The 21,160-nt window shown below is 50.8% G+C and overlaps 1 protein-coding gene and 2 non-coding genes across 6 annotated transcripts; all 3 read right to left on the bottom strand.

Annotated features, from left to right (window-relative positions):
• Positions 1-224: 224 nt before the first annotated feature.
• On the bottom strand, positions 225-297 carry TRNAA-AGC. The gene has a single exon. It is a non-coding gene; the product is annotated as a tRNA-Ala (tRNA).
• Positions 298-644: 347 nt separating this feature from the next.
• On the bottom strand, positions 645-735 carry TRNAY-GUA. The gene is given in 2 exon segments: positions 645-680; positions 699-735. It is a non-coding gene; the product is annotated as a tRNA-Tyr (tRNA).
• A 9,066-nt stretch (positions 736-9,801) lies between these two features.
• TMEM214 (transmembrane protein 214) lies at positions 9,802-18,566 on the bottom strand. Of its 4 annotated transcripts, none has more exons than XR_004027012.1 (17): positions 18,318-18,566; positions 17,218-17,417; positions 16,211-16,361; positions 15,768-15,902; positions 15,443-15,525; positions 14,903-15,008; positions 14,709-14,790; positions 14,329-14,430; positions 13,802-13,943; positions 13,267-13,358; positions 12,972-13,020; positions 12,689-12,802; positions 12,328-12,445; positions 11,655-11,776; positions 11,297-11,465; positions 10,999-11,150; positions 9,802-10,784 (listed from the first exon to the last, which is right to left on the bottom strand). XR_004027012.1 is itself a non-coding variant. In XM_030800015.1 (17 exons), exons 1-17 carry the CDS (start codon positions 18,460-18,462, stop codon positions 10,658-10,660), a joined length of 2,064 nt encoding a protein of 687 aa, XP_030655875.1. In that variant the 5' UTR covers positions 18,463-18,566; the 3' UTR covers positions 9,802-10,657. The 4 variants fall into 4 exon arrangements, 3 of the variants coding, with proteins under 3 accessions (XP_030655875.1, XP_030655876.1, XP_030655878.1); XM_030800015.1 differs by having other exon boundaries at positions 11,655-11,751; XM_030800016.1 differs by lacking the exon at positions 11,297-11,465 and having other exon boundaries at positions 10,999-11,075; positions 11,655-11,751.
• Between the last annotated feature and the right edge of the window lie 2,594 nt (positions 18,567-21,160).

The raw sequence follows: 21,160 nt of genomic DNA, 5'->3' as shown, positions 1-21,160 counted from the left end.
GAGGGTATTAGCAGCGTCTTCCGGAAGACGGTTAACGGCCTGCCTGCCGGGAGGCGGGAAAGATAAAGTGGCAGAAGCTGGGACTCAACTGCGAAATAAAAAGACATCATGCGAAACTCCTTATCGCTTAACAGTGTTGTATCTCTAAAATGAAACACCTAGCCCACTGCGCTAGCGATCCCTCCCATTTTGTGTTCTCTAGTGTGATGGACGCAAAACGTGAGTGGAGGATGCGGGCATCGATCCCGCTACCTCTCGCATGCTAAGCGAGCGCTCTACCATTTGAGCTAATCCCCCGCCTGCTGTTTGGTTCATTCCCTTTGCCTTACAGGTTCACTGCACTGCTCACTGACCAGCGGATCAATCGCAGTTCTGGATATTTATTTAGCAGAGTACAATACAGTGGCATCCATGTGCAAGATTCTAAAAATCAAGCATATAATCGTGTGCTTAGGCAGAAAACCTTATTCTAAAACACGTTACCACATCTACATTGAACGCAGAAAGAGGGTTACCGTATACTGCATACTACTGTGTGCCCTATGGAGTGACGGCAGTACGCATGCTAAGTCACAGGAGGCCTCCAAGCCTTTTCCCCTTGTAGGATAATTGAATTACATTGAGGCTGAAAATAATACACGAAGTCCTTCGAGCCGGAATCGAACCAGCGACCTAAGGATTGCCACGCTTAACATCTACTACAGTCCTCCGCTCTACCAACTGAGCTATCGAAGGCTCCGCTGTAGTGAAGCGCTGCTGACAGCCCTCTAACGCTTACCGCAACCTCATCCAGCCATACCCCCGCTTTCTCCAGCTGAAGGAACCTGCCGGGGCAGGAAGGAGCTCCTTGGGACCTCACAGAGCTGAGGAAGCCGGAGACCCAAAGGCAAGGAAAGGAAGCTGCCCAAAGTCCGGGTTCTCAGGCTAGAACGAAGGCCACACCGGCCCTGAGCTTCCCGGCTTTTTAACAAAATGCTCCCAACGCCCCGCAGTGGTTTCTCCTGGACCGCGACGCCGAGCCCGCCGCCGCCTCCTGGAGCTCCGGGGCAGCGCTTGTGCCGCGGTACCCGCACTCACAGGGGCTTTGCGACTGCGACGCGCAAACCCTGCTCGAGAGCCGATGGGCCACTTTGGCTGTTCCTGCTCCATATTTCCCTTGGCTTCTCCGGACGTGCTCTCCTGACGCGAAGGACATTCGCTCGGCCAATTAACTCAGGTTTTGTCAGGCTCTATTCGTCCTGACCAGTGCAAGAGAGACGGCGACCGCGGGGCTCTGCAGGCTTTGGCGCGGCGCGGGATCGGGCTGTGCCGAACCCCCTGGGCCGCCCTGGGATCGCGGGCCTGGCGCCCTGGATCGAGGGCTCGGGGAGGGGACTACGCGCCAGGAGAGGGCGGCGGGGCTGCAGTACAGGCTTTCCTACCCTCAGAAGCGCTCGCAAGCCTGGAGGATTCCCCTGCGGTAGACCTGGGATGGTGGGGGGCGCGCGGCCCAGTGGGTCCCTGCAGCGTCCGAGGCCCACGTGAGGTCGGGGTGGGGGCGGCCGTACAGTGCCCAGCACAGGCCACTGGTCTTTCTTGTAGGTCTTTGCACAGGTCCGCTTACTCTCGGAAATCTTGGGTTCCCCAGGGCCGGGGAAGGGTCTTCTGCCTAGTCTGGGGCCCCTCCCACGGCACTGTGGATGTCTAGGTGTCCTGGGTGGGGTCAAGGAGTGACCCCACGGGTTCCCCCATCTTTGTCCCTATCCAGCTCACACCTTCGCCTGTCTTTTGCATGTGTTTTTTCCACAACCTTTTGCTCACCGGGTTTTTAACAACAGAAATAAACCTAACCCCCAACTCCTCTGTGAAGCCCTGCTTGGTCGTCCTGCGGGGTGGGTGTGCTGGGAGACCTGGCCTCAATTTCCAGCTCTGTGCCAACGTCCTGTGCTACCTTGAGCCAACATCACCCGCGAATCCAGGTCTGGTGATGCTTTCTATCCCCTTGCAGCTCCAACATTTGATCGGGTTCTCTCGGGCTGAGCTTTAAATCCGAAGTTTCTAGATATAAAATTGTGTCAACATTTAGATAGAAGAATATAGAAGATCTGCATAACTTTTATTATTCAATATCAAAAAATGACATTCATGGCCAGGCGCGGTGGCTCACACCTGTAATCCCAGCACTTTGGAAGGCCGAGGCGGGCGGATCGCCGGAGTTCAAGAGTTGGAGACCAGCCTGGCCAACATGGTGAAACCTGTCTCTACTAACACACAAAAATAATTAGCAGAGCATGGTGGTGCGCGCCTGTAATCCCAGCTACTCCGGAGGCTGAGGTGGGAGAATCGCTTGAACTTGGGAGGTGAGGTTGCAGTGAACCGAGATCGCGCCACTCCAGTCTAGGCAACAAGAGCGAAACTCCGTTTCAAAAAAAAAGAAGCAGCCGGGAGTGGTGGTGAGCGCCGGTAATCCCCAGCAACTCAGGAGCCTGAGGCAGGAGAATCGCCTGAAGGTGGGAGGCCGAGATTGCAGTGAGCCTAGAGTGCGCCACTGCACAACAGCCTGGGAGACAGAGAGAGATTCTGTCTCAAAGAAAAGGCCACATGCGGTGGCTCACGCCTGTAATCCCAGCATTTTGGGAAGCCGAGGCGGGTGAATCACCTGAGTTCAGGAGCTCGAGACCAGCCTGGCCAACATGGAAACCCCTTCTCTACTAAAAATAAAAAAATTAGCCGGACGTGGTGGTGCATGCCTGTAATCCCAGCTACTTGGGAGGCTGAGGCAGGAGAATCGCTTGAACCCAGGAGGTGGAGGTTGCAGTGAGCCGAGATCGTGCCACTGCACTTCAGCCTGGGTGACAGAGCAAGACTCCATCTCAAACAAACAAACAAACAAACAAAACCTCTCAACAGAAAGAAGTCCAGGATCAGAAGGCTTCAATGTGAATGCTAGCAAACATTTAAAGAATTAACACCAGTCCTTTTTTTTTCTCAGATCACTAAATGAAGGTAACACCAATCCTTTGAAACCGTTCGAAAAAATAGAAAAGGGAACACTTTTTAATTGATTATATGAGGCCAGCATCATTCTGATGGCACAGCCAGACCAAAAGACCACAAGAAAACTACAGATCAACATCCCTTATGAATATTGATGCAAAAATCCTCAACAAAATATGAGCAAACTGAATCCAACAGCATATTAACAGGAGAATACTGTGACCAAGTTAGACTTATTGAAGGAATGTAAGGGTGTTCAACATAAGAAAAATAAATAAATGTAGGCCGGGCCTGGCGGCTCACGCCTGTAATCCCAGCACTTTGGGAGACCGAGGCAGGTGGATCACCTGAGGTCAAGAGTTCGAGACCAGCCTGGCCAACACAGTGAAACTCCATCTCTACTAAAAATACAAAAATTAGCTGGGTGTGGTGGTGCACGCCTGTAATCCCCAGCTACCCGGGAGGCTGAGGCAGGAGAATCGCTTAAACCCAGGAGGCAGCAGCTGCAGTGAGCCGGCCATTGCACTCCAGCGTGGGAGACAGAGCAAGACTCCATCTCAAGAAAAAAAGAAAAATAAATCAATGTAATATACTACATTAATAAAATGAAGGAAAAAAACCACATTATCTCAATTGATGCAGGAAAGGGTGACAGAATTCATCACCCTTTCATGAAAAGTAGAAACTCAGAAAACTAGAAAGAAACTTCCTCAGCATGATAAAGAACATTTATGAAAAACCCACAGCTAACACAAAACTCAACAGTGAAGGTCAGGAACAACCACTAAGGTCAGGAGCAAGACAAAGATGCCTACTTTCACCGTTGCTACTCAACATTGTACTGGAATTTCTGGCCAGAACAACTAAACAAGAAAAAGAAATAAAAAGCATCCAAACTAGAAAAGAGAGAAATAAAACTATCCCTATTTGCAGATTATATTATCTTATATATAGAAAATACCAAAGAATCTACCAGAAAACTATTAGAAAAAAAAAACTATTAGAGAAAATTCAGCAAAGTTGCAGAGAACAAGATCAATATGCAAAAAACCCAATTGTGCTTCTTTACACCAATAATGAACAGTCTGAAAGAAAATTAAAAATGTAACCTCTGGGCGTGGTGGTACATGCCTGTAATCCCAGTATTTTGGGTGGCTGAGGGGGGAAGATGGCTTGAGCTCAAGAGTTCAAGACCACCCTGGGCAACATTGTGAAACCCCATTTCTTCAAAAAATACAAAAATTAGCTGGGCATAGTGGCGTATGCCTGTAGTTCCAGCTACTCAGGAGGTTGAGGTGGGAGGATCACCTGAGCGCAGGGAGGTTGAGGCTGCAATGAGCTGTGATCAAGCCACTGCACTGCAGCCTTGGTAACAGAGTGAGACCCTGTCTCAAAAATAATAATAATAAAATAAGGCTGGGTGCGGTAACTCACGTCTGTAATTCCAGCACTGTGGGAGGCCTAGGCGGGAGGATCACTTGAAGCCAGGAGTTTGAGACCAGCCTGGCCAACAGGGAGAAACCCTGGTCTCTACTAATAGGAAGTGGTGGCTTACATCTGTAATCCTAGCTACTCGGGAGACTGAAGCAGTAGAATTGCTTGAACCCAGGAGGTGGAGGTTGCAGTGAGCCGAGATGGCGCCACTGTACTCCAGCCTGGGCAACTGAGTGAGACTCCGTCTCAAAACAATAAAAAATAAAATTAAAAAGAAAATAAGAAAAATATTTACTACCTGGAACCTAAATCTTTCTCTTTGGTGGGAGGCATTGTAACTTAAAATATGTGTAGTAGGTCAGGCGTGGTGGCTCACGTCTGTAATCCCAGTACTTTGGGAGGCCAAGGCGGGCAGATCACGAGGTCAGGAGAGCGAGATCATCTTGGCTAACACAGTGAAACCCTGTCTCTACCAAAAATACAAACAATTAGCCGGGCGTGGTGGCACATGCCTGTAGTCCCAGCTACTCGGGAGGCTGAGGCAGGAGAATCGCTTGAACCCGGGAGGCGGAAGTTGCAGTGAGCCAAGATCGCAGCACTGCACTCCAGCCTGGGCGACAGAGTGAGACTCCGTTTCCAAAAAAAAAAAAAAGAAAAGTATAGTAATTTCCATGGAGCTGTCTGGGACAGACTGGGTATCTCCTGGCCTTCCAAGTGAGGTGAGCGGTTAATAATAGCACCCACTCATATATCTGAAGAGTATATCTATGGATGAAGGCTAGGGTATTTGGAAATATATAAACTATGAAAGGTGTAAATATGTTTTATTGTAGATAATGTATAAGATAGCTATTTAAAACAATTGTAAAAGCCACAGAGTGGGAGAAAATATTTCCAAAAGGCATATCTAATAAAGGACTATTATCCAAAATATACAAAGAACTCTTAAAACTCCACAATATGGGCAGACACAGTGGTTCACACCTATAATCCCAGCACTTTGGGAGGCAGCGGCAGGAAAATCGCTTGAGGCTGAGAGTTTGAAACCAGCCTGGGTGACACAGCAATGTCTACAGAAAAAAATTTTTTTTAATTAGCCTGGCGTGGTGGTGTGTGCCTGTAGTCCTAGCTACTCGGGAAGCTGAGGTGGGAGGATTGAGGTTGCAGTGAGCTATAATTGCACCATTGCACTCCAGCCTGGGTGACACAGCAAGACCCTGTTTCTTAAAACCAAAACAAACAAAACAAAACAAAACCCTCAACAATAAGAAAATCAACAACCCAATTAGAAAATGGAGAAAAGATCTGGACACCTCACCAAAGAAGATATACAAATGGCAAATAAGCATATGAAAAGATGCTCAATTTCATTAGGGAATTGCAAATTAAATGTCTTCATCCACATATGAGAATGGTGAAAATCTAAAATACTGACAAAACCAAATGAAGATGCATAGTAATAGGAACTCTAATTCACTGCTGATGAGAATACAAAATGGTACAGCCACTTTGGAAGACAGCTTGATGTTTTTTACAAAACTAAACATACTCTTATCATATGATCAATTGTGCTCCTTGGTATTTAACTATATGTGTTTGAAAACTTATGCCCACACAAAAACCTAGACTCAGAGGTTAATAGCAGCTTTACTCATAATTGTGAAACTTGGAAGCAACCAAGATGTCCTTCAGTAGGTGAATGGATACACTGTGGTACATCCAGACAATGGGATATTATACAGTGCTAAAAAGAAATGAACTATCTCGCCATGAAAAGACATGGAAGAATCTTAAAGACAAATTACCAAATGGCCAGGCGTGGTGGCTCATGCCTGTAATCCCAGCACTTTGGGAGGCCGAGACAGGTGGATCATTTGAGTACAGGAGTTTGAGACCAGCCTGGCCAGCATGGTGACACCCTGTCTCTAGTAAAAATACAAAAATTAGCCAGGGGTGGTGGCACGCACCTGTACTCTCAGCTACTTGGGAGGTTGAGGCAGGAGAATCGCTTGAAACCAGGAGGCAGAGGTTGCAGTGAGCCGAGATCGCACCACCGCACTCCAGCCTGGGTGACAGTGTAAGACCCTGTCTCAAAAAAAAAAAAAAAAAAAAAATTACCAAATGAAAGAAGCCAATCTGAAAAGGCCACATAGTATGATTTTGACTACACAGCATTCCAGAAAAGACAAAACTGGAGAGAGTAAAAGATCAGTGGTTCCTTGGGCTCTGGGGGAAGGAGGGAGGGAGGAATAGGTAGAGCACAGGAGATTTTCATGGCAGTGAAACTCTTCTGTATAATGGTGTATACATGCTATTGGACAGTTACCAAAACCTACAGAGTGTACAACGCAGATAGCGAACCCTAATGGAAGCTATGGACTTACATTATGGACAATGTGTCAATGTAGGTTCACTGATTACAACAAATGTACCATAGCGGTATGGGATGTTGATGGTGGGGAGGCTGTGGTGGGGGCAGGTTGGGGAGGAAATATATGGAAACTCTCACTCAATTTTGATGTGAACCTAAAACTGCTCTAAAAAAATAGTCTATTCAGGCCAGGCATGGTGGCTCATGCCTGTAATCCCAGCACTTTGGGAGGGCAAGGCGGGTGGATCACCTGAGGTCAGGAGTTTGAGACCAGCCTAGCCAACATGGTGAAACCCCCTCTCCACTAAAAATACAAAAAATTAGCTGGGCGTGGTGGCAGGCACCTGTGGTCCCAGCTACTTGGGAGGCTGAAGCAGGAGAATCACTTGAACCTGGGAAGCAGAGGTTGCAGTGAGCCGAGATCGCGCCATTGCACTCCAGCCTGGGGAACAAGAGCAAAACTGTCTCAAACAAAAAAAAATCTATTCAAAAATTAGTAAGTGATGTGCTAACACAGAAAGAAGTTATATCAAGGCACACCCAACAACACATTCAAAGTCAACATTTGTATTAATAGGCAGAATAGTCAATATTTACTAAATATTCACTCATACCCTGAACAGTGGACACTCCCTCCAAAATCCTTCTTATACCTCAAGTAGAGTGCCAAAACTGCCCAGTATAAAGGGAATACACATAGGGAAAAGCGAGGCCCTTTCTCCTCTCAACAACTGTGAAGGGTATGTAGTAAAAACAGATCACTCTAAGTGTCCACTTCAATTCAGACTCCTTTAGGTGAGGTAAGACAGCAAAATGCTGAGGTCACTGAACAACTGAAATGTCTGTGTAGGGCCGGGCATGGCAGCTCATGCCTGTAATATCCTAACACTTTGGGAAGCCAAGGTGGAGGATCACTAGACACCTGGAGTTTACTGATTATATGAATCAACGAACCTATAATCAATGGGACCAGCCTAGGCAACATAGTGGGGAGCCATCTCTACAAAAAATTTTACAAAAGTAGCCGAGCATGGTGGCATGCACCTGTAGTCCCAAATACTCGGGAGGCTGTGGTGTGAGTATCACTGAGCCCAGGATTTTGAGGCTGCGGTGAGCTATGATCACGAACCACTTCACTCCAGCCTGGGCAACAGGGAAAGACCCTGTTTCTTTAAAACAAAAAACAAATGCCTGTGTAATTGACACTGGGTCATTCTGTAATAGGGCAGGGCAGGTGTGCCTGGCTCTGTGGGAAACAACCCGCCCTCTTTATGGTGGTGGCATTTTGTGAACAGACTGGCAATGTAGCAGGCATGAGCTCAGCAACACTATCTGCCTAGTGACATTATCCATCGTAGTAAGTCAGGCTACCCATCAAGCTGCCCTGCTCTAAAACTGAAGTGTGGATTGGATACAAATAACCAGAGGAATCCAGAAACCTGCTGGAGACAGGAAAACGAAAGGATGTTTCAAAGCGAGTCATGCATATTATTTTCAAGTCCACAAAAGAACTGGTAATAAAGTTAGTAAGAGATAACCATACTCAAAACTGCCCTTCAGCTTTATGGTGTGTTATCGGTTGAACTTCAGCTGTGTGAAGAGTTACTGTCCAGATGTGTGACTGAGGTGTCAGCTCCTTTTGTTTCTTCCAATAACAGCAAGAGTTACAGTGTGATTGCCCCACCTGTCAGCATCACTGTCATATACTCTGCTAGCCCACGCTGGTTCAATTTACTGGCCCCGCTTGGACTCCTGTTTGTTGACAGCTCTGCAAAAATGAAATGTCTGGACATCTGGTTTTGCTTTAATGCAGAGCAGGTGCAGTATTGGACTAGTCCACCACACAGGAAAAATTTCAGACAGTTTCAACATTGGGTCAAAAAACTCTATCTATCCAATAAAGTCAATTAAGCTGTCAGTGTTCCTGTAAGAAGTAGAGACCACAATTAATCTAAGTTGATGAAAAATCTTGCTCCCCAGGATTTTAGTGTCAGAAGTTAAATGAACCCAGCAAGGTAAATATAGTCACACATTAGAAGCCAACACAGCACTTGTGGCATCCTTGATTCGCTGGATGCAGCCTTGGACTTCTAGAAGTTACCACCCAACTTGTCCTCCCCGTGCCATTGTCGACCCATTCTCACAACTGCCACCTTTCTCCAACTCGCCTTGAACACAGGCCAGTTCTCCTGCCCAGCAGTCCTAAGACTTTGGCCCTTTGCCAGGTAGTTTCTCTTCTCCGGGAAGATGGTCATGGTTAATTGCCACTAGGAGAGCAAGGGGTCTGCTTGTGGGCTAATTCCAGAGGAAACGTAGCGAACACATGAGATGCTGTTGTATTCATGACCTCACTTTGGGTCGGTATTTTCCTACATCTGCTACTTTATATTCGAACCACTGAAAAAGCAGTGTCTCAGGGCACTGTGTGAGAGGGCAAGTGATAACTGGCCATCATACCTGCTGAGTGTCATGGGAGTTTATGAGGGAAGCTGAATCTGCCTTTGAGAACTGCTAGAGCGTCTCTCTAGTACTGCTGACTTGAAACATTCAAGGAAACAAAACTGAGAACTAAGAAACCAACAGTTATCTAACTCCTTATAGTCTCAAGTCAAAAATAAAAAGGGGCTTTGGTGATAAACCTTGGACTCATGTGTCTCTGGGAGTTCTAAATCTTTCACTCACTGCTCTATAAAATGAAGGTCCTGGCAAGGAAAGGACACCTCCTGGTCACTGGCCAAGAATTCCCCTAGGAGACGGCCCCCTGCTTTTTCAAGCGTAAAACTATCAAGGCAAATCTGGGACGTGAATCACAGTGACAAGTCAGACAGTATAATTAGGGTAGCAAGAGAAGTGTCTAGAACACCCACCAGGTCAAACTCTAGAACCATGGGTGTGGGCTTCCCCCACCAGGAGCTTAGTTACAGCCATGGCTACAGTCTTCAGGAGGGCAAGGGCCCAAGATTTTGTTATTCTGAACCATAACTAGGGGAATTTCTATATGAGGATGCAGACAAGAATGCTAGAAATCAAATCTGTGTCCTTTATTCCACCTGGTAGGGCGTACTCAAGAACCATACGCTGAGTCCTGTCTCAGGTTGATGGAGGGTTCCCTGGGCCCAAGGCACACAACTACCTGGGCTCTGCTTTCCAGATGATAGGAGGGATGGACAGTGGAGAGAAGCTGAGCCTTGTGACCGAGACCCCCAGCATGATGGGGAATAGAAAGTTGGAAGAAGTAGGACTACAAGGGAGGGGACAGGGGGGGCTTAGAGGCATTTAGGGCAGGTTGGGCATTTTAAAGTGAGAGGCATTTCCATCCAGCTCCCCATGTCCACTGACAGCCACACTCAGGCTTCAGGTAGAGGTGAGGCTGCTGTTTCCCAATGCGGTGCTATATTCTTCTGGAAGCCCCTTTCCTTCTGCTGTGGCTAGAGCTGTGACCAAGAATGGGAACAGGAGGCTGCTAAAGTCTGGAGAAGCAGGAATCATTTGTCAGAAGAACACAGAAGCCAACTGCTGGGAGTTCTATCTTTTTAGAGATGAGCTGTTTGGGGTTTAGAAATGAGATGGAAGGAAGTGGAAGGCAGAGGGCAAGGGCGGAGTTGTGAGAGGCTACCAGCACAAGGATGGAGGCTGGGGGCCATGTGCAGTAGGGCCAGAAAAGTGTTCAGTGGAATTGTGGGTAGAAGGCTGAGATGCCGCTGGGCCCTGTCCCCACCAAAGATGGAAGAACTGAGGTGGAGGCAACTGGCCACTTGCCTAGGAGAGAACTCAGGCACCAAGTTAAAAAGACTCCCATGAAGAACTTCCACCTTCTACCCGCTGCAGTCTTGGATGGTCTACCCACGCAGAAATCGGTGGCCAGGGAGGCAGGGCCTACTGCTGGGATATCAGGGCAAGTGCCCAGTCCAAGAAAGCCACTGTAATGTCCTGTAGGCAAAGCCAGGTCCAGTGGACAGCCTCACTGAGCTGTGTCTTCATACAGTCCCAGGTCACCTCACCTCTGGAAGGAAAGTGGAACATTTTTGAGTATGCATGTGTGTAGCTGTGTCAACTTTCGGGGCTGAAAGCTAAGACCCACAACCCTCATCCCAGGGTGGCCAGGGATGGGAGCGAGGGGCAGGACAGTGTGGGAGACTGGATAGAGATGGCTTGTCCCTGGGGCCCGGGAATGGGGCTGCTGGGGATCCTGCCGGAGCCCTGGGCAAAAGTCTCACCTGCATGCCTCATGGCAGTGCTCCTGGGCCCAGGCCAGGGCCTCAAGCAAGAGGTGCCACAATGGTAGCAGCACATTCTGGTGGAAAAGCAAGGGCAGCTCTCTCAGATAGCGGAGTAGCTGATTCACGGAATCAGGGAGCTGGATCTGTAGCTGGACCGTGGAGAATGGATGGGGTCAGAGTATCCAGGGAACTGCATCCTGGCCCTAAAGACTCAGGCCACACAGTGCTGCTCCTTTCCCAGAATTCTGCTCCTGGGAAAACCAGCCCCTTATTTGACTCCCTGTCTCTGACTTACCCTCTGAGAGAGGCTGGTGAGGCTGTCACCAAACCAGGCAAGGTAAGAGGCACAGTGGGCAGAAAGGAAGCTGACTGTGGCATTGGTGTGAGCCCAGGCCAGCTGCAAGCTGGGCCGCACCACAGTGAGCAGGTGGGAGCCCCAGACTGGCAGTGTCTCCTCCAGCCAGCTGTGGAAGACGGAAGTGGGGGAAGAGGGCTCTGAGTCTCCTCAGGCCCGCTTAGCTCCCAAGAAACAGCTGGGGAAAGGGAGGCCGTGGGAAAGGAGAATCACAAGCGCTTCCCACTGACTGTCACCTCCCTGACACCCAGGCCTTCTCTCTTCTGCCTCTCCTCTCCCCTCCCTGGGAGGAGCTCACCTGTAGCCTTGCAGACTGTAGGAGTAGAGCTTGGCACACGCTTGTTGGCTAGCAGGTAAGAAGCCAGATGATCGAAGCAACCGGCCAGTAAGGGAGGCTGAGTAAAGGGGGCCTCTGGTGAGCTGGGAGGTGAGAGGGGCAGGGACTGGGGAGACAGACACTACAGGGCCCAGAGCAGACACAGCGAGGTGCTGGGCAGAGCTCTGTGTTCTCACAGGGCCACAAAGCCAGCTCCAGGCTGCTGTGGAGGGAGGCATGCAGAGCTGCCCTTCTCCTGCTGGGCCAGGTGTACAGGAATGCAGCTGCCAGGTGGAGCCTAGGCTCAGGCTTCAGGAAGCCTCAGGTTGAGGGTCTGCCCTTCTACTTACTAGCTGTGACCTAAAGCTAATTGCTACATCTTTCTGAGACCATTTCCTCAGGAGTTAAATGGATGTAACACCTACTAAAATGATACCATGAATATGCAAGCACTTCTATACTGCAAAGTCCTAGTCCAATCTGAAATGGTAGTATCATATCTGTGGACAAAAAAATCTGTCTGTAAAGTGTTTACTCTGCAGGATTGAGAACTCGTCAGGACAAAGATGTGTGCTGCTGGGGGCGGGGTGGTGGTGCTACATGTAGCTCTGTGCCCCGCCCACGCCATCCTCCTCGCTTGCCCATTGCTGCTTACCCTGGAAGGAGCTGTGTGACCAGAGGTCATGGCACAGGAAGCCTACAGCGAAGACCAGCAGCAACAGGAGGAGCCGCGTCCAGGGCAGCTGAGGACCCTGAACCTGCTGCAACAGGCCCTGGTGGGAGGGGAGCAGGAGACAGTTGTCAGAAGCGAGAGGGGCTGGTCTTTGCCTCTGAGAGCAGACCTCAAGCCAGGCATTCCCGAAAGAGCGTCAAGCCTTCACATTATCCTGGAGGCAGCGGTGGGGAGGGGTGCTCCACAGACAGGTGGGGCAGGAATGTGATACAGGCCCAACCCAGGTGTGCTGAGACAGAGATGTAAGATAGCGTGTGGGCTGGAGAGGACCGGGTGCCAGCACCTTGCAGGCCATGTCACAGGTGACAACATCCTGGTTGTTACCGCTGCCCTTCCTTAGCAGCTCCTGGTTGGTAAGCTTGAGGGACTGAATGGTTTCTTGCAAAGACTTCTGTACCTATGGACAAGAAAGGTCTGGCCTGTGAGGGAATCCAGAGCTTCCATCCTGCTTCATTTTCCAGGCCAACAGGGTCCCTTCTCAGGGAAGGGACAGTGGCTGAGGAGCCCCCACTCAGAACCCAGAATCCAGACAGGGCTCAACCTGTCACATCCTCCTAGCTCCTCACCTTCTTGGGAATCTGCTCCCAGGAGCTGAGCAAGTGCTCCAGCAGAAGGCTGTGGGGAAAGCACAACCCCCTAGTCAGGTGGCTCCCGCGGTCTCGCCCATCCTCCAGTCCTCCATTAGCCCTGGCTCCTTCAGGCTGAAAGACCCTCCACCTACCACCCACAGAGCAGCAGCTTCCTAGAGGCCGCTCCAGCAATGTTCCCACTCAGCCTGAGAGGTGTCAGGCCATGGAACAGTGACCCAGGCTCCCCTTCTGCTTCTAGCACAGGGACAGGCTGGCCTCCCACCCCACCTGCCTGGACTGTGACAGGTGCTTAGGGTACAACTGCCTCCAGACGCTGGCGCTGAGGGGGTCCACCGTCAGGCACTCAGTCAGGCTGCTCAGGAGCTGCATGGCACGACAGAGGGAGAGGCTGCTGGGGGCATGGGGCTGGCAGAGCGGGAGAGTGCTAAGAGGTGATCCCCTTCCCGTAAGCGAGGCCACCCAGGCCGCACGTCCACCCTAAGGGGTGGAGAAACAGTGTCAAGACTCCAGAAAGCTCTCTGAGAGGCTGTAAAGCAGGAGGCTGGGGCTCCTGAGCTAGAGCTTTGAGCTTAAAGATCACTATCCACAAGAGACGGGCATCAGAAACCACCCAGACCTGAATGTGCTGTCTCTTGGGATCCATCTTCTGAGGGTGAAGCTCGAGTGAGCGGGGCAGGCAGCTGTCAACAGGGAGCTAAGGAAAAGCCTCAGAATGGGCTCTGTGAAGGCAAGGCCTTTGTCAGCAGATAGGGACCACTGCAGCTGACCCCTGGGGAAGGAGAAGAAGCCTCCCACCACATCCTCACCTCTTTCTTCATCTCAGAGGGACAGCTAGGGGTGGCTCTGGACAGGAAAGAAGGGAAGTAGGTATGCAGGGTGGAATCCGGCTTTGCTCCAAATGCCAGCACCTTCAGTCGGGGGTAGAGCTGACACAGCTGCTCCTGCAGGCTGGGTGGGGTGGGGAGGAAAGACACACATAAGCTATAAATGGAGCTGTATGATGTGAACCTTTTGCTTGCTTCAGAGCCCATGCCTGCCTGCGGGGAACAGCCACTGAGGACCTTGCAATGGCTATGAATCTTTTTATTCAGAGACTCCTTGGAAATCTGTTGAAAGCCGTGGACCCTACCCCTAAGAAAATGCCCATATGCCAATCACACTCAAGGGTCCATATAATTTCAACGGGTCACTGTTCCCTTGAAACCTACTCTTGAACTTCCAGGTTGCAAATCTCAGATCTAGGATGGCTGGGGAAGAAGAGATGGGAATATGTAGCGTGGTTCTGGTGCTGGGGGGGTCCCTTCTCAGCAGGTGTGCCCCAGAGCAGTCCTACCTGGGTGTCAGGGAGTTGTTCGGCATATAGGCAAAGTCCAGAAGTGGGAAGAAGTCCTTGGGGCCAATCATGCCGAAGCCCTTGGTAAGGTTGGGATGCATCCTGTGGGGATGAAGAAACAGGCTCGCTGGATACCACCACCCGTGCCAGCTGTTTTGGCCATGACCCCAGCTAAGCCAACAGCTAGGAAAAAGGGTATAAACTCTACCCCATCTGCCAGCCCTTAACTTCCTTCCTCACCATCACATTCTAAGGTGGTGGGAGAAGCTGGTCCTGATTTTCCTCATATCCATGGAGACCAAGATCATAGCCTCCCATTTTGCTAAAAGAGCCACTTGGGACACCCTAAGCCTTCCCCTTGCTGCCCTCCCATTACTCACAGGAGCAGCCGATCCAGGTATGTGATGGCAAAGGGAGACAGAGACTTGATGCCCAGCACAGGCAGCATGATCCCCAGCCACACTGCAGAGGTAAAGGTCAGGAGGGAAGCCTCAGGCTTGCACCTACTGGGGGCATCAAAGAGGAGTTTTCTGGCTCTGAGACCCTCCCTCTTTCTTCCCTATTTCCTTGTTACCTTTCAGTCCCTCGGTGAGGTTGGCAAAACCCGCTTGACCCAGGGCCCACATGATGGTCAGACACTTTGCTGGTCGGCTCTGGTGGGACCTCAGCAGTTCCAGGAACTGAGGAGACCGGTGGGGAAGGCAGATTGGGATAGGACAGAACACCAGGAGCACCCCCCAAAGCCAGGAGGGAAGGGAGATGTCAACTGGAAGAGGAAGGACAGGCCAAGCAAGAGTGGAGCACGATGGCCACATGGTGTAGGTTCTGTTTGTGGGCTTTGCCCATACTCTGCCATTTACTGGAAGACTGAGCCTAGGAAAGTTACCAAACTTCTCTGTGGCTCAATCTTTTCATCTATAAAAATGGGAAATAATAGGAGTACCTGGCTCCTATGTTTTCAGAGCACACACACAGGATAAGTGCTAATAGTATTACCTATTATTACTAGGCTTACAGGTCTTCCACTATCCCAAACCTGAGTCCAACAACGTAGATTCTGCCCAGCCTCCCCAGTCCTAGCTTCCTAGTGTCCCCACCATCACTGAGAGCTCACCTTGCCTAGGTTTGTGGTGGCAATCTTGGGCTTGTCTTGCAGGATGGCCTGGATACAGATGCGGTAACCATGTAGTGACTCCCCTGGAGAGATACACATTCTCACACCTACTCACATTACTTGGCATCGAAACCTGAAATCTCCCATTTGTCAGTGGTGAGCCCAGGCCCCAGGTCCACTGACTCCTAACTTCCTCCACACTTTCCAAAAACAGTGTCAAGGTTAGCACATTTCTCTACTGGAAACAGAACCACTGAGTGGTACTGAAAGCAGGAAAAAAAGGAGGAGGCTCCCAAGATGGTCATCCCTCCCGTGCCCCTTTCACCTGTTGTCTTATCCAGCTCTTGCAGCATGGTGAACAGACAGTGGTCAAAAAAGAGCTCCAGAGACCCTGCTGCCTTCGCCAGCAGCCCTCGGATGATCCCACGCAGCTCCCGGCCCACCAGGCTGTAGGGATAATCTAAGGCCCATAGGACTCAATGTGAGTGCTAGGACCAGACACCCATCAGCTCTGAGAACTGTGGTGCTCTCCCTGAGAATGGTGAGTGGAGGCAAAGGCCCCTGCACTGAGGCTGGGATCCTTCCTCTGATGAGGCCCAGAGGGAGGATCACAGAATGAAGCCCAGAAACATTCACAGTCACGATGATTTGAGACCAGCCCAAATCACCCATGGAAATCAGGATAGTGTGGGGCACTGGGATCTGTTATACCACCCTTTTTGAATTTCTTTGAACTTGTCTGAGCTTGAGGAAGCTGGAAGGACTTACCATGAGTATGCTGGCTCAGCGTGGGTTCACTTAGAGGAGCTTGTAGCTTGTAGTTGAGATAGCTGGCCAGGTCCTTCAACCATATGGATGGGTTTCCAGAGAACACACTCTGGCTCTTGTCCAGTTCCTTCTGCAGGTCTGCCACATCCAGCTGCCAGGGACAATCCCCCAACCCCCCACCATGGCGAGTTGTGAGTGAGGGAGTAAAGAAATGGGGTAGGGGTGGGAAAATGGTTGAACTAGGTGGCAGTAGGAAGAAGGGTTTCCATTTTTAAGCATAAGAACATGGAATGCTGCAATTCTGCTGTACCCACATGTTTAAGAATGGAACAGGACAGCTGAAAATGCTGATCTCAAGGCCCTATCCTCTCAGGCCCTCCACATGTTCAAGAGGAAAAACAGTGGGCCAGGCGCGGTGGCTCACGCCTGTAATCCCAGTACTTTGGGAGGCTAAGGTGGGCAGATCACCTGAGGTCAGGAGTTCAAGACCAGCCTGGCCAACATAGTGAAACCTTGTCTCTACTAAAAATACAAAAAATTAGCCAGGCATGGTGGCAGACGCCTGTAATCCCAGCTACTTGGGAGGCTGAGGCAGGAGACAGAGGTTGCAGTGAGCTGAGATCACGCCACTGCACACCAGCCTGGGTGACAGAGGGAGACTCTACCTCAAAAAAAAAAAAGAAAACAGAGGGCAAGATAGAAAATGAAAGATCAGTATTTCCATAGGACAGAGAATCATAACCAGTTTCTCCATCTCCTCCCTAGTGTTCCTGGGTCTTCAAGGCTTTCCTCTTACCAATCCATGTTTCCCTATAAATTTTCCATTTCCTTTCTATTCTAAGTGCAGGCATTCTGTTCCCCTGGGGTTTCCATCTTTTCCTGAACTCCTCTCAACCCTTAAAGTGTTTCAAATCCCATAGGATCTCAGCTGCCCATCCACCTCCCCCTCTTCTTCTCTAAATCTCAAGCCCCCATTCTTTCTGCGTCTCATATCTAGGCACACTCACAGCTTTCAGTGCTTCCTCCAGGCTGCGGAAGCGGCCCTGCTTCTGGTTTTGGTTGGGAGGAGTTGCCACCTTCTTTGGCTGCTTCTTGTTCCCTGGTTTCTTAGGCTCCACAGCAGGGGGTGGGACCTGCTCCTTATTCTGCCGCTTCATGATATTCTCAAAGCCCCGCTCATAAAGGGTGCTTGTGGTCTGGATTGCAGCTGGGGTGAAGGTAGGTAGAGAAAGGAAGGCCACCCTTGAGTCCCCAAGGCCTCAACTATCAGTGGTCCCTTTCCCCACACTGCCACCTAATTCATCTCCAGGGAAGAGCCTGTCTCAAAGCCCCTTCCTCTTGGACTGCTTAAGGAGCAGGGCAGGGTGTTCTCCTGGTAGCTTCTCTCATTACAGCTCTTGAGTCTATGGGCTCTTTCATAAAGATGGGGCAGTTCTTTATTAGACAAATCAGAGTATGTAGGAACAGGCAGAGAGGTTGGATATAGAGGTTTGCCTTATTCAGTGAGTGGCTACTAGTCTGGGAAGACAGGCTTTTTCCATCTTGGTCCTACCCTAACGCCTCTTGGTTCCGACATGACAACTCTATAATCAACAAGTGGCAATCTTTCTCCACTCCTCAGTGGAAGAACCAGGTGTCACTTATAATTCCTGGTGAGTGTTGAGTGTGTGGCGGTCATTTCTCCCACTGCTGGGCCTCCTGTCCCTTCCTCCACGACCTGCTGGTTACTCAAAGAGGGGGCACCGTGTATAATGATCCACATTGCCTCTTCCCAGCTCAGACACCTGCCCAGAGAGACCAGCTAGGGCCCTGGGCAGCTGGGAGAGTGTGTGCAGTGAACTGAGAGTCTGAGGACCGGAATCCTAGCCCCTCTGACACATGACCCTGGCCAAGGTGTCCAACTTCACTGGGTCTCAGTTTACTCATCTGGGGTGTGAGGACCGCAACCTTCCCTGGAGCTGTCTGCCTCCCGTTAGGCTCCAAAGAGACAACGCAAGCGTGGCGCTCGGGGATGTGCCTGCGAGCTCGCGCCCAGGTTCTGGGAGCGGCTCGCTGCGACCCTGCCGGACAGGCCCGGGGTAGGCGGCGGGGCAGGGCGGGTACTCACGGGTCAGGTCGTATTTCCACACTCCGTTTGCTTCCCCGAGCGCCCGGCGGTTCCCGCCGCCGCCTCGGCCGCCGGCGCCGGCCCCAGGCCGCCGACCCTTCTTCACTACCTCCCAGCGCCCCACGCCCGCCGTCTTGGCCGCCATGGCTCGCAGCCCTCCCTCCTCGGCCACTTCCCCGGCTTTCCGGTCCGGCGCGGGCGCGCCGCACTCTGCCACGTCTGCTCGCAGAACCGCGCGCCCGGCGCCCGGCGCCCGGCGCCCGCCGCAAGGCGGCCTGGGACTTGTAGTCCCTCTCGTGGCCCCGGCTCTCCTGGGCGAGGAGCATTGGGAAGAGGCTTCCGCGCAGCCTGCGGCCCCCGCCCAGCCGAAGAGGCCCGGAGGAGACGAGATTCGCTTTTGAGAACGTTCATTGAGCGCCGAAGTGAAGGCCACGGCATTGAGAGACTTGGTAGAACTGTTTCTGTTTTTCTTTCCTTTATTGATCAATTGATTGATTGATTGATTGACAGGGCCGCGCTCTGTCGCCCAGACTGGAGTGCAGTAGCGCGATCTCAGCTCACTGTAACTTCCGCCACCCAGGTTCAAGCGACTCTCGTGCCTCAGCCTCCCGAGTAGCTGGGACTACAGGCTCCCGCTGCCACGCCCAGCTAATTTTTGTATTTTTAGTAGAGACGGGGTTTCGCCATGTTGGCTAGGCTGGTCTCGAACTCCTGACCTAAAGTGACCCCCCCACACACCCACCCCTCGGCCTCCCAAAGTGCTGGGATTACAGGCGTGAGCCGCGGCGCCCGGCCACTGTTTTTCTTTCCTTTCTCGTAGAGCTGGAAGGATGGAAGGGAAGTAGTGCTCCTCATCTCTAGGGAGAGTTTGAAGATTAAATGCTTTCTTCCTTCTAGGAAAGTGCTGGCTTTACTGTTGCTAGTGATTAAACCTCGGGTTTAATGGGCTATACAAATCTATTGCCAAAGAACAAGGAAGAGAATGGGGGCTTGAGAAAAGGGCAGAGTGTTGGGGAGCTGGGGTAGGAGGTGGAGAATGGAGAATAATTTTTTTTTTTTTTTTTGAGACAGGATCTTGCTTTGTCGCCCAGGCTGGAGTTCAGTGGCGCGATCACGACTCACTGCAGCCTCAACTTCCAGGGCTCAGGTGATCCCCCACCACGGATCACCTGACCCGCCACCACGCCCGGCTAATCTTTGGTATTTTTTGTAGAGACGGGGTTTTGCTGTGTTGCCCAGGCTTGTCTAAAACTCCTGGGCTCAGTGATCCACCCTCTTCAGCCTCCCAAAGTGCTGGGATTACAGGAGTGAGCCACTGCTCCCGGCCTCCGAGTTCTTCTCATGCGAGGCTGAGAAATGTCGGGGGGTCTGGGACAGCCAGGGCCGGGTTTCCCCTTCCAGGCAATGGGAAAGAACAGGCTCTGCCTCCCACCACAAGAGTCAATCCCAAGTTCCAGATGTGTCAGAGAAGCGATGGAGAGCCCCAGACTTGAGGCATCTGCAGACAGGTTCCTGCTCAGACATCCACATGGAGGGTGTTAGTATCCTGGGAGCCTTCAGAACCTCGAAGCATGCCAGCAGAGGAAAATGAGAAAAGATAAAAGCAAAGTGACTTGTCACAATTAAGGAAATGTGCTATTTCATGTACAACTGTGTGTGAGGATGAGATTCCTATCTGCCGTACTGAGGTATTATGGTAAGAACGATGAGAGTCCAAATTCCTACAGGATGAACAGCTGAGGGAGCGATGCATTCCTTAGGAAGGAGATTAGCTTCCCAAAGGAGACGGCAGCTGAGATGGGTTCTGAGAGATAGAATTTTCATTGGTTCCCTGGGCGCCGTGGCTCACGCCTGTAATCCCAGCACTTCGGGAGGCCGAGGTGGGTATCACCTGAGGTCAGGAGTTCGAAACCAGCCAGGCCAACATGGCGAAACCCCATCTCTACTAAAAATACAAAAAAGTAGCTGGGTGTGTTGGCGCAGGCCTATAATCTCAGCTACTTGGGAGGCTGAGGCAGGAGAATCGCTTGAACCTTGGAGGCAGAGGTTGCAGTGAGCCGAGATTGTGCCACTGCACTCCCACCTGGGCAACAAGAGCTAAACTCCGTCTCAAAAAAAACAAAAAACAAAACAACAACAACAACAAAAAAAAAACAAAATTGAATTTTCACTGGCTGAGGATTAGGGTGGGTGGAGAGAAAATGCCAGTTGTGTGGATCTGTTGATGTAAAACAAAGGCTTAGAGGGTGGTAAACTGGAAGCAGTTCAATGGGACAGTGCTTGATGGGACTTTGGAGGTGATGAGGTTTGATATAGTTTGGATTTTTGTCCCTGCCCAAAGCTCATGTTGAATTGTAATCCCCAGTGCTGGCAGTTGGGCCTGGTGGGAAGTGTTTGGATCATGGTGGTGGATCCCAGTTCTTATGAGATCTGGTCATTTAAAAGTGTGTATCACCTCCCCACCACCTCTCTCTTTCTCTCGATCGCTTGCTTGCTCGCTCCTGCTTTTACCATGTGATGTGCCTGCTCCCCCTTTGCCTTCCGCCACGATTGTAAGCTTCTTGAGTCTTCCCTAGAAGCAGATGTCAGCATTATGCTTCCTATACAGTCTGCAGAACTGTGAGCCAATTAAACTTCTTTTCTTATAAATTACCCAGTCTAGATGTTTCTTTATAGCAATGCAACAATAGCCTCATATGAGTTTGGAAAGGGATCTGAGCCCATATGCCAAGGAACTTGCCTGCCAAATCTGGACTTGATCCTTCAGGCCCTGGGAGACCAGTGAGAGGGTGGCATAATCCACTCTTTTGGAAGGGTAAATGTGGCTGTGTTTACTACACACC

Source organism: Nomascus leucogenys, chromosome 19 (genome assembly GCF_006542625.1).
Source record: "Nomascus leucogenys isolate Asia chromosome 19, Asia_NLE_v1, whole genome shotgun sequence".
In the NCBI taxonomy this organism is placed as follows: Eukaryota; Metazoa; Chordata; class Mammalia; order Primates; family Hylobatidae; genus Nomascus; species Nomascus leucogenys.
Note: the sequence above shows the minus strand (reverse complement) of the source record. Positions and strands in the feature narration are given on the sequence as shown.